The sequence below is a fragment of the Corylus avellana genome, chromosome ca4 (assembly GCF_901000735.1).
Source record: "Corylus avellana chromosome ca4, CavTom2PMs-1.0".
Taxonomy (NCBI): domain Eukaryota; kingdom Viridiplantae; phylum Streptophyta; class Magnoliopsida; order Fagales; family Betulaceae; genus Corylus; species Corylus avellana.
In genome coordinates, this window is record NC_081544.1 from 2,571,017 (window position 1) to 2,583,276 (window position 12,260).

Genomic DNA, 12,260 nt, shown 5'->3' on the forward strand with positions numbered 1-12,260 from the left:
TTTTTAAATTAAATAGTTGATATTTTTCCATATCAACATTTATTACTTTTAAAACACATTGAAATGATAAATTTTTAGGATATTGTATTTTACTTGTGCTCGAACGCACCCACCTTGATTCTCAGCTTAGAGAACGTTATTTAGCAAAAAAAAACACACTAATGCAAGTCTTGATTTACTAGGGTGGGTGTAGTAAATTCTACCAACAAATATTTAAAAGGATAGTGCATATCATTACTATACAATATTTAAAGGAGGAGTCCAACAAACATTTATTAGGTTGTTCATAATAACCTATACAAAAGAGAAATGTTACACATCCATTTCTTATTTATTTTTTGTCTATCTTTCTTGCAAATTCACCATTCAATGGCGAATTTGCTCACTTCTTATACAGATATAGACAAAAGATAGGCAAAAGATGGAAACCAAACATTTCCCGTATGTAAAAGTGCATATCTTCCCCGCTTTATTGAGGCACAAGAGATCCTGTAACAATTTCAACCAATATGCATGAGTGCACCATTAAAACTGATAAGTACGTAAATGGTCTCCCCTTAAACATGGAAAAAGATTCCATAGGATAGATTACTTTCAATAATATAAAACTTACAAGGAAATTATTATTTGATGAGAATGCATCTTATTGGTGATCCCTCAGCACCAAGCAACCTAAGAGGTAAGCAATGGACAGTATATATTCCTGCAGGGACGTCGTCAAGCTTTAGGGCTTCCACGAGGATGATTTCCTGAATATTTAAGCACTTTTAGCATTGCGTATTCACCTTACTAGTTGTATAAATCAAAACACAACGAAACAAACAAGAGGGGGTGTGCTCTCCAACAACACGGCCCAAACAAAAAAATACAAAAATAAGTCATAGAGTAACCCGGTCCAATGTTTCTTAGATAGAAATCTAAGAAATGAGATGCAGACCAGGGGAGAGCCTGCTTGCTACTGCATCGAGGCGACTTGGAGACCGCGGCAGGATAGTTGTAGACAGGATAGATCCTGCTTGCCTGTTTTCTTGTACTTTAAGGTAAGCCATAGACATAGACTAATGAATGATGAATGGTGTTCTTTTCCAAATTGGATGTTGGACTCGTCAATGTTATAGAAGATGCATATGGGGAAACACAGATGTATGAGTTAAACTAGAACAGCTTCTCCTATATTACCGAACATCAACCTTCAGCTAGATGCTTCTTAGCCAACACCAATAAGCAGGAAGAAGACATTGAACAAGAGTATGGCCAAAATAACGTACCCAAAATGGCCAATAGGTATATTTTTCTAGACCATGTTATGTAGAAAAGGCAAAGCCAGAAGATAAAGGAACTTTTTTATTGCAAATACCATCAAAATGGCCACTACCACAATTTTTGCTTGTTCAAATTATTACCCAACTTTTGAAGGATATTAGATTATTTTGTTTTATTAGAATACAATATACTTAGAAATCAATCTAAAAGTGGCTAAAAAGGGGTGAAAATACTGTACATAAACAGCACGCCCCCAATATTACATTCATATAAAACAATTTATTTTTCTTTCTTTTGGAACCTAGACCCAGTGGACGCTGCTAGTTTCTGCTTTTCCAAAATACTTTAGCCACAGGTTTATTATAAGACAGCTTGATAAGGGGTAGTTTTTTCAGTCCAACAATTTTAGTGAGATTACTCAATGAACTCCATGAGGTCTAAATTCAAAATGTGAGTTTGCAATATGTCTAAAAGATAAAAAGTCCTTACTACCTAAAGATGAGGTCTGAGATTTAACCCATTATAGATGGAGTTTGAGTTGTTTGGGATTCTTCTATAGTTTACAGCAGCAACAACAACAATAATAATGATAACAATGACAATAATCATATATACTAATGACACATGATTGGAGAAGGAGTGTGAATGCTTTAAAAAAAAGGGAAGTATTCTCATACATTTGACACGTTTAGCATCACTTCTTTGACATGTCTCTTGGTAGAAAGAACAGGAAGCTCAGAATTATGGGTGTATTCAATACTCCCAAATAAAAAGGGAAAGTTCTTTTGAAAAAAAAAAAACACCAAGCTGAGGTTGCTCTGACCCATTTACCACCCGTACTCATTCACATTTTTCATATGGTTGTACAAAGTTAACAGTGTAAAAGGGTTTGATTATATGTGAACCAGTTTCCTGTAAAACAGCAAGGCCAATTACTATGGTTTTGATTTTCAATGAAATCTCATCTGATATTGGCTCCTACCACCAGCATAACATTCGCCAGGATGATAACATTACATGAGATTCGTACTCAGAGAATTGACAAATAATCAAAATCAGAAATCTCACTAGAAATCTCTGATATAAACCAAAAAAGAGAAGCCAAACTTTATAAACAGTTTGAGAATAGAATCCCAATTTTTGAGGGCTGGAAAAATGAAACTTCAACTGATAGATTCATTATGCTCAGCTAAAATACTAGGTAAAGATAGCAAAATACTTGCGAACAGTTAAAACAAGGAAGAATCAGTAACTTATCCGACAAGAATTTCTTACCCTGCTTTCCAAAAAGACAAAATGAGCAGTGGCCAAATCATCATAGGCAGCAGCAGATAAGTAATCAATTCCTACATTCCATAACAGGAAATGTGTCAGTGCAACCACTAGATTTGCAAAAGAAAGCAGAGAAATGCGAATATCATAAACAGGAAGGAAATTCACTAATGTCTTCTCAGCATGTTATAGCTATACATGAGACAAAATTCTCTTAATAGATATATATGCTATTGAGTGAAAAAAAGTTGGTTTTCAATAAAATTTTAACAGGTTAGAATATTGCAACAAAGAAATTTTTTTAAGAAAGCATTTTACATTGTCTGTTGAATTAGCACATCCATGGGGGCAACTCATAAACGGAAGACAAAACAAAAATAGGATACTGAGTGTTGACATTTCTTACCAACAAGTTTGATGTCAGTGTTCTCCACCAACCATCTTGCCCCATCTTCCATAAATCCCACATAACTTAAGTCGCTCTCCTTTTTAAACATAAGCCGCCTGAAATTGCAATAAGTTTTAGTTCAACTTAAAATGCATAATTTTTTTTTTTTTCTTTCTAAGTTAAATTTTGTTTTTGATTAATAAAAATGACTTTTACAAACCCTTAATTTAAACATGTCAAATGCAATAGTTTCAAGCAAATCAGTATCACCAATAATTATTAATGTAAAATATCTTTTTAGATGACTTTAATCAATAGAAAATGATCAACCATGGTGGAAATCTACAAAATATAAATGATCTAAACATACCTGTCAGTATTTAAAGTTCTGAAAAGGACACGACGTACTCCCTTGGGGATATTTAGAGACTTCATGACTTCAGCTGTAAGGAATAGACTTTATCATAGTCTAATAGAAGCAAAAGTTAAGAAAATAGAAGATAAAAAATGTTTTCATCACTTGCGAAATATAGGTAGATTTTCATTTAGCCACCAAAAAACTTAGTCTATTGTAGGGCCTAAGTAGCACCTACCTTACATCTTATGGTTTATATTAGTATTTATGGATGGGCGTTCATAGAGACAAGGTCATACCAACTGAAACAGGACGTTATTTAATCAGAGTACCAAATGATACATCATGTTATTTCATCAGAGTCATAACATTTGAAGATGCTGCTGGAAGAAAATTAAACAGCACGTCCTGAAATTTTGAAATAGCATCCCCCCTCCCCCCAAAAATAGAAGTTTTCATTTTAAATGGGAAAAAGCTAATCACCAAAAACAAAAAGTTCACAAAGAGAGGTTCATTACCAGTTATGTTATTGTCCCTTGGAACATCAACCAACAATGCTGGACCTATTGAAACAAACAAATATAATCATCACATTTTGTCACAGAGCAAGATACGAGAAATTCCCATTTACATGAAAGGCATGAAAAGTAAAAGATTTGCCCTTGTCTAGATGAATTTTGCATTCTTCATAACCAGAAGATAAAACATAAAATTCAATATTGCTTTGTCTTCATCATTCTCTTAGGAAAATAAGCAAAGAGTATTAAGACCCATAACAGCATCAGGGAACTCACCACCTCCATCACAACCCATGCCGGGACCTTTCTTCAACAAGATTAAATTCCCCAACCAAAACATATAGAGATGTTTTCTCATTTAAGCTTTATTTATGGAATAAAAAAGTTAAACACCTAATACCTGCCCTTTTGGTGGAGCAGGCACTTTCGAATCCACTATAGTCTATATAGTTTTCAAAATTGTTGCAGACAAGCCACATGATCTAACAAGAAAGCAGTATAAGGAAAGGGCAATCACACACGAGAAAAATTAAGCATTCACATGGTTTGGCAGTTCACTTATGTCCACATTGGAGGCTGACAACATATCCACTATCAAGAATAACTTGCAAAACTCTCAAACTCTTGGGTCTCTGCCCAAAACTATGTTTGTCATGAAACAAACATAATTACACTCAAAGAGTATGTCACCCAGAAGGAAGAAAACAAAGTGACCAATAACGTTGGGTGGTCGGGTCAGCGGTGTCTGGCCCAGGACCCCAATGATGCATATTAGTGCAGAGTCCCACACATAACTGAAAGGAATACAATACAAGCATGAGCACAAAACATACAAGACATTTGCTACAAAATGACAAAACCAAAAAACAAAAAAATCTCCCTCAATCCTACCATGTAAATTTCCCAATAACATGTTAGTGCAGAGGGCTGTAAGAGAGATTAAGGTTCGGAAATGCTGTGAGAATGATGAAGGGTTTTTAGCCATTGGTAGAGATGAATTATACAAACAAGTTAGACCAGTTTCTTGAACTTTAAAAAAGTGGGTTTTCCTTCGCTTCTTTGAGTAATCTTCAAAATGGTTATAGCCATAGGTCTGTATGCCTCAAACATTATAGTGATTGAAAATTTACTCCCGAAGAATTTTAGAGAGAACAACTACACTGAGGAATTCCTATATATGCAATCTCACCCTCTACCAAAAGCTTCCAAGTTCAAAATTTCAAAATGATCATTTAATTTCTAACTTAATAACAAAGAATAACAATGAATTCTGAGTACCAAAAATACACACACTCACACACGAAAAAAACAAAAAAAAAAAGAATTACATAACAACAATGAAATCAAGCCCCTGATTAAATAACAAGCAAAAAATGAAACTTTTTTCCAACTAAACACTGAAGTAATCTTCACTACCAAGTCTACCATTTCCCCTACAACCACAAACCCATACCTCATCGAAACTTTGATATATCAAAACCTCCAGCTGTCCAGCAATTGATCGACTATATACCATACTTAAAAAAATTGCCTTTAGAATTTCAAACTCCAAAAACCCATTATAATTCACATGTAAACGGTAAACAAAAAAACAACCCATTTCTTGTTGAGCCTGACAGGCATGATTAGGGCTGGGTATCGGTCTCGGACAGGTTAATGGACTTATCGGTCGGTTAACCGATAAGCTATCGGTTAACCAAATCCTAACCGATTACCGACCGATAAGAAGTGTTAACCGAAAATTATCGGTCATATTGGTAATTAGTTAACCGGTCGGTAAAATCGGTATGGGCTTTTGTGGGCTTTTTATTGGACTTTTACTGGTTGCTAATTGGACCAAAAATTAATTGTTTTGGAGGTTCAAATACATTTTGTTGGGCTAAAGCCTAAAATAATTTATTAAAAATTAGTTATTTTAAAGTATATTTTTGGCTAAAATAGCTTATTGAAACTTTTTTTTATATTGGTTCACTACAATAATAAATATAAAATTTTAAAAAAATTAAAAATTAAAATAGCTTATCCGTCGTATCGATTTTCCAATAAAAAATTTTTAACCGCCCAATAAGCTTATCGGTATAAAATTTTTAATCAATAACTATCGGTTATGGTTAATATCGGTTCGATTAAAATCGGCAATCGATTAATCTGCCTATCCCTAGGCATGATGGTGAACCCAACATATCATTAACTTCATCAAACACATAGCAGGCACACACCCAATGACCCAAACAACCTCAAAAACAAGAAATTACTGATAACTACCATTGAGCACTTCCAAGTCAAGCGTGTCGACGTCGAAGCCGGCGTCGAAGTAGTGATCGAAGAAGTGCCCGGGCGCGTCGACGTGCGTGCCGGTGTGGGAGGGCAGCTTCATCAAGGACTGGTTGGCAAGCGAGCCGTTCTTCATGCTCTGCGCTAGCCAGACGACCTGGCCGATCCCTTCGCTAGACCCATACTCCGGCATGTCCGGGCTGTACCTGTGGGTGATATCGATGATTCGGCCTCCATCGTAGACTTCTCGGCGAACCGGTATGAGCTCGTCTGTTCCCGAAACCGAGCAGTCCGTAGTTTCGGTGTCAGCTACGGAGGGGTAGGCAGTGGTGCTGGAGAGGACGGGGATTGTCTGCGACGCCGCGTAGAGTACGAGGCTGAGGACGAGTAGGGAAGTCATAGCCGATGGTTTGTTGAACATGGAGGTGAAGACTGAAGAGCTAGTTAGTATTCATCCACACTAAAAGGTAGTGAAGAGCAGGAGCTCTGGCTGGCGGGGAATTGGGGAAAGCGAGAGTGACTGTGATTGTGTCAGTGTGTTAGTGTGTGTTGGTACGATGTTCACGTGTTTGGTGTATAATTCTTTGACTATTCATTATTACGTAATTTCTCTTTATAATTCTACCATTTTTTTTTTTCTGTTTTTTTGTTGTCTTATCTTATTGGACTGAAGTGATAATACCCATAAAATCTTTAGATTAGCTAAGAGGTAATTTAATCAGTTAAAATCATGCCTAATAAAGTGGAGGTCACTAGTTCAAATTTTTATCTCCACTCTTGTGCGGACATATCAAAAAAAAAAATCTTTGGATTAGCCGTTATTAAAAAAAAAAAAAAATCAATGACTAAGTTATAGTTGAGTAGGGATTAAATATGAAACGGACAAAAATTTCTTCCAAACCAGTCTGAAGAAAATATCTTCTAATCCATATAAAATAGTGTTAAATGTGTATAAATATTTAAAATGTATATTAAATTCTTAACCTCATTAATAACAGTTTATTAACTTAAACTAAATTTAATGTACATTTTAAATGTTTGTAACACTATTTTAGATGAGTTGAAAAATATTTCATTGAAATAAATTCCTGTCCATACGAAACATTACCTTCTTTTTTTTTTTTTTTTATGTCGCCCATTTTAATATTTAGTTATGAATTTGGACTGAAATTAATTTTCATTCTCATTCTCTCTCCCACTCTAGAAGATGTCGTACCTGTAAAATCCCCTGCTCCTCACGGTCCCCTGTAAAATTTCCTTTTTTAATTAAGGATTGGGTTTTCTTTTTCAATTAGGGTTTATTTAGTTTTCCTATTCCTTGTTGAATAAGGAATGTACGTATCTTGTCTGTATATATAATCAGAATTGTTTTCTTTCTCTTCCGCTGTACGCGACTCAGCCGTTTCTTTCTTCTCCCCTTCTTCTTCTATTTCTTTCTCTCTCTTCTCTTTCTCTAATCTCTCTTGATTTCTCGGTGGAGCGGCTTTGTTTTGGAGTGGCTTTGCAGAAAAAACGGTTTCGGACACGAAGTGGCGATGGCTCGGAGAATAGATATGGCGATAAAACATAGACAACATAAACGACAACGTTGCAGAGTTACAAGTTTGGAGGACCTCCCTTCAGATATCATCTTCGATATCCTCTCACGACAATCTGTAAAACAACTTCTCCGTTGCCGCTGTCTCTCCAAATCCTTTTGCAGCATGATCGACAGTCCATCTCCTGCTTGCATACGAGCAGGGGTAAAAGTTTCCTACAAAGTGGGTTGGAGGAAGTTTCTTTTAAGAATGTAAGAAGTATAGGCCTTTTTATTAATGCTATTAAAAAAGCATATAAGAAGTATACACTATTAATTTGAATTCTCTATTTTGTAAATTCATCAATTGAATAAGATCAAAATATAGTCATTTGTGGTATATGAAAGAAAAGATAAAGCTACGAAAATTAAAGGTGTTTTACGTGGTTCGATCTATGACTTACGTTCATAAGGGCTACAATACAGAAGATCTAGAAAAAATACAAATATGATTTGATTTGATTACAATTAATGTAGAAAATATAAAATCAAATCTCATAATATATTCTAACAACTATGTTAATCAATGCTGAAAATCAAATCCTATAATATAAAATCAAATCCTGTAATATATTCTAACATGTTAAATCATTATTTATCTCATACGCTTAACATGTGAAAGGTGACATTTTAAGCTCAAAAAATGTCTTTATTTAATTAGGGACATTTGAATAGTGACATTTTGCAAAGTATAGTAACTATAATAAAAATTAGAGATGTTTGAACAGTGAAAATATCCATACAAGGTGACATTTTCACTGATATATCTCATTCCCAAAGGGGACGTGTGAATAGCAATACGTCCCCTTCTAGAAGGGTCGTTTGAATAATACTGTACTATTCAAACGATCCCCTCTCAGAAAGATGTGTCGTTTTACTATTAAAATGACGTCTGGTGGGGTCGTTTTGTTAAAACGACCCTATGCCAGGCGTCCCTAAGATGTGGGTTTTTTGTCGTGTAAAAGAAGGTTTTACAAATTAAATAGATAGATTACGCAAATAAAAAAAGGGTGCTTCTTTACTGCAACGTATGAATAACCATATATGCTCTCATAATTGTAAATTCTTGGGTAATCCACATAATTGGGGACTATGAGAAAACTTCACTTATTACTCTTGATTTTTTATTATTTTTACAATCATACATTTAAATTTTAAAAAATGTCAATTTAGGGTTACAATCTTTTAGAAGTTTGTAATGTCAACATTTCTGTCCAAATTCAATTTTAAATCCTAATGGAATAAGTGAAATTTTCAAAATACCCATGTCCAAATTCAATGTATTTTTGTAATTTTATAGATATTTTGGGGATTTCACTCAACAACGATTTGAATTAAGGATTTGGACAGAAGAGTTGACGTTGCAAACTTCTGAAATATGGTAACATAAATCACAAAAAAAAAATATGGTAACATAAATGAGCACTTTTAAAAATTTAAGGGTATGATTGCAAAAATAATATAAAAAAAATCTTGGGTGATATGTGAAGTTTTTCCACTAAAAAAAAAAAATAAAAGTGAAATTTTTGGCAAACCAAATTAGTATGCTTTAAAATTTAAGAACCAAATTGTGCGGTTTGGGAGCTTTGACTGCCGTGGAGTTTAGTATATATATATGTTTTGTAATTAGTTTAGTAGATATTTGAAATTGCATAAGATTGTGCCAGAAGTGATAATTTTTGAATTGTGCGGTCACTAAAAATGAAAAGAAAGAATTGGAACAAGTACGATCAATTAATTGGTTGAAGATGCAAGAATTATTTTGAATGGTTTGAAAGAGTGGTCAGAAGAAGAAGAATGAACGAGGTAGCTCACATTATTGCTAAGGAAGTTTTGCATCAAATTGGTGAATAAAGTCTACTTTCTTCCTCCTTATCTTGTAAAATCCTTTTTTTTTTTTTTTTTTTTTTTTTTAAGTTTGACATAGTGTAAAATAGTGGTTAATCTAAAATTATTTTTAGTTAACCAAAGAAAATAACATTTACAAGGTGTAAATTGGCTAAAATTTCTCATTTGCGTAAACCATTTTATGTCAATCTCCTACACTACCAAACAAAAAACTGTGAGAAAACTCTTTACAAGGCCTACCTACTTGAGCAAGTCTCTAAGTTCCTAGCGGTTCGAGCACGAAACACCTCCACATATGTATGATTAGTATTAGCTGTATTGAATTCTTATTGATGGCCTAGTGGGATTAGATCAGGCTATGACTCAGTCGGATTTAAGAGAGCGGCTGAGGTTTCCACTGTCTAAGCCCTAGTGGCTACGGTTTCCACATATGTTTAATTAGTATTAGCCGCCTTAAATTCTCATTGATGCCCTACAGCTCTAGTGGGGTTAGGTCAAGCTATGACTTAGTCGAATTTAAAGGAGTTGTTGTGTTTCCCACCATCTAGGCCCCTTCCCTCCTGTGCAGCATCAGGTAGGATAACCACAATTGATCTCTCCGACCTAACCTATTAAAATAAAACAAAAAATAATAAATAATAAAACTCTCAAATTATCTCATCTCAATAGTGGACACCTTTGTGACAAGAAAGTGACCCCCATGGATATAAATATCCTAAAGCATAGACGTGTAGAATTTAGTGCTCTCCAAGCAGAGAGAAAGAGAACCCATCCAAGTCTACAATCAACAAACTACCTCACATTACATCACCTCCCAAACTCTCTCTCTCTCTCTCCAAAAATGCCAAAGCTAATCATTCCCGACCTTTTCCTCCTCCTCCTCCTCCCTTTCTTCTCCACCAACAATGTCCAAGCCACCACTTCACCGGCAGACATCTCAGCCCTCAAGGCCTTCAAAGCCTCAATCAAACCTTCCTCTATACTACCCTGGTCCTGCTTAGCCTCCTGGAATTTCAACACCGACCCATGTGCCTTCCCTCGCCGCACCCACTTCACCTGCGGCCTCACCTGCTCCGCCGACTCGACCCGGATCACCCAACTCGTTCTCGACCCGGCTGGCTACTCCGGCACTCTCACGCCGCTCATATCCCGCCTCTCCCACCTCACCACCCTCGACCTCTCTGATAACTCCTTCTATGGCGCTATCCCTCCTTCCATTTCCTCTCTCTTCAACCTCCAGACCCTCACTCTCCGATCCAACTCGTTCTCCGGCGCAGTCCCTGCCTCCATTACCGCCCTCAAATCCCTCCAATCCCTCGACATTTCTCACAATTCTTTAACTGGGTTGCTCCCAAACTCGATGAACTCCCTCTCCAATTTGAGACGACTCGATCTGAGTTTCAACAAACTCAGTGGATCGCTCACTAAACTCCCTCCAAACTTGCTAGAACTCGCTCTAAAGCACAATTCCTTATCTGGGTCGCTCTCAAAATCGTCGTTTGATGGATTGTCTCAGCTGGAAGTGGTGGAGCTCAGTGAAAACGCCTTCACGGGGACGCTTCAAGGCTGGTTCTTTCTCCTGCCGTCACTTCAGCAGGTTGACTTGGCCAATAACAGCTTGACACGTATCGAGGTGTGGAAGCCCGCCGACAGCGGCAGCAACCTGGTGGCCGTTGATTTGGGATTCAACAGAATCGAAGGCTACTTGCCTGTCAATTTCGCTTCCCATCCCCTGTTATCGTCCCTATCACTTCGTTACAACCGGCTACGTGGCACGATCCCAATGGAATACAGCAAGACTAAATTCCTGAAGAGGTTGTTTTTGGACGGTAATTTCTTGATCGGGAAGCCGCCGACGGGGTTATTTACCGGTGGCACGTCAGTTTCCGGTAGCTTGGGTGACAATTGCCTACAGGGGTGTCCAGCATCCTCACAGCTGTGTGCACCCTCTCAGAAACCCAATGCGATTTGCAAGCAAGCCTATGGTGGGAAAGGAAAACCGAGGTCGTAATGTGTCAGATTGTTTGTCAGACATTTCTATTTTTTACGCCGTAGAATGAATAAGAAAATGTATAATGCTTTACATCGAAGCAATTTCAAATGCTTAACATTGAAGCAAGTTGTAGTAAAAATTTGTATAAAGTGAGCAAGATGAAAGGGCACATTATATATTATTAACAATGTCATATGGATGCTTTGTGTATAGTTTTTTTTTTAATTTTCAATTTTTGAATCCTTGTCCGTTCAATGTTCATGAATGTGTTTGAAAGATTCAGATGTCTTGGAATTTTTCAAAGAGATTGCGGGTTTTAAGGTGTTTGAGCATGTGTTCAGGCGACTTAGGGTGCAAAAACTACCTACTCGAGCACTCTAAAACCCGTACTCTTGTTTTATTTTTCGCCTAATTCTCTAAAATTTAAATTTTCCAGAACTTTAAGAAGATCTATATTATTACAAATGGCGTAATAAAAACGTGTTTTGAATCTTCCGTTACAGTTATGCACATAACTGAAGAGCGTTTGTCAGACAGACAGAAATGGCATCTTTCACTTGTTTACATAACTGAAGAGTGTTTGTCAGACAGACAGAAATGTCATCTTTCACTTGTTTACTAACTGAAGAGTTTTGCACATAATTGAAGAGTGTTTGTCAGACAGACAGAAATGGCATCTTTCACTTGTTTGGGGATAGTTCCATGCGCCATACAGAAGCCTAAAAGTGCTTTTGCTTTTTGATTTTATTTGTATAAATCAAAGTCGTTAATGC

The 12,260-nt window shown here is 36.3% G+C and overlaps 2 protein-coding genes across 2 annotated transcripts; one reads left to right on the top strand and one right to left on the bottom strand.

Annotated features, from left to right (window-relative positions):
- Positions 1–210: 210 nt before the first annotated feature.
- Positions 211–6,614, bottom strand: LOC132178783 (cyclase-like protein 2). Its single transcript, XM_059591334.1, has 7 exons — positions 6,062–6,614; positions 3,797–3,841; positions 3,294–3,366; positions 2,942–3,039; positions 2,539–2,609; positions 614–749; positions 211–489 (listed from the first exon to the last, which is right to left on the bottom strand). The coding sequence occupies exons 1-6, from the start codon at positions 6,489–6,491 to the stop codon at positions 624–626; spliced, it is 843 nt and encodes a 280-aa protein (XP_059447317.1). The 5' UTR covers positions 6,492–6,614; the 3' UTR covers positions 211–489; positions 614–623.
- A 3,640-nt stretch (positions 6,615–10,254) lies between these two features.
- On the top strand, positions 10,255–11,683 carry LOC132178684 (leucine-rich repeat receptor-like serine/threonine-protein kinase BAM1). The gene has a single exon (XM_059591179.1). The coding sequence runs from the start codon at positions 10,336–10,338 to the stop codon at positions 11,503–11,505; it is 1,170 nt and encodes a 389-aa protein (XP_059447162.1). The 5' UTR covers positions 10,255–10,335; the 3' UTR covers positions 11,506–11,683.
- Positions 11,684–12,260: the final 577 nt, after the last annotated feature.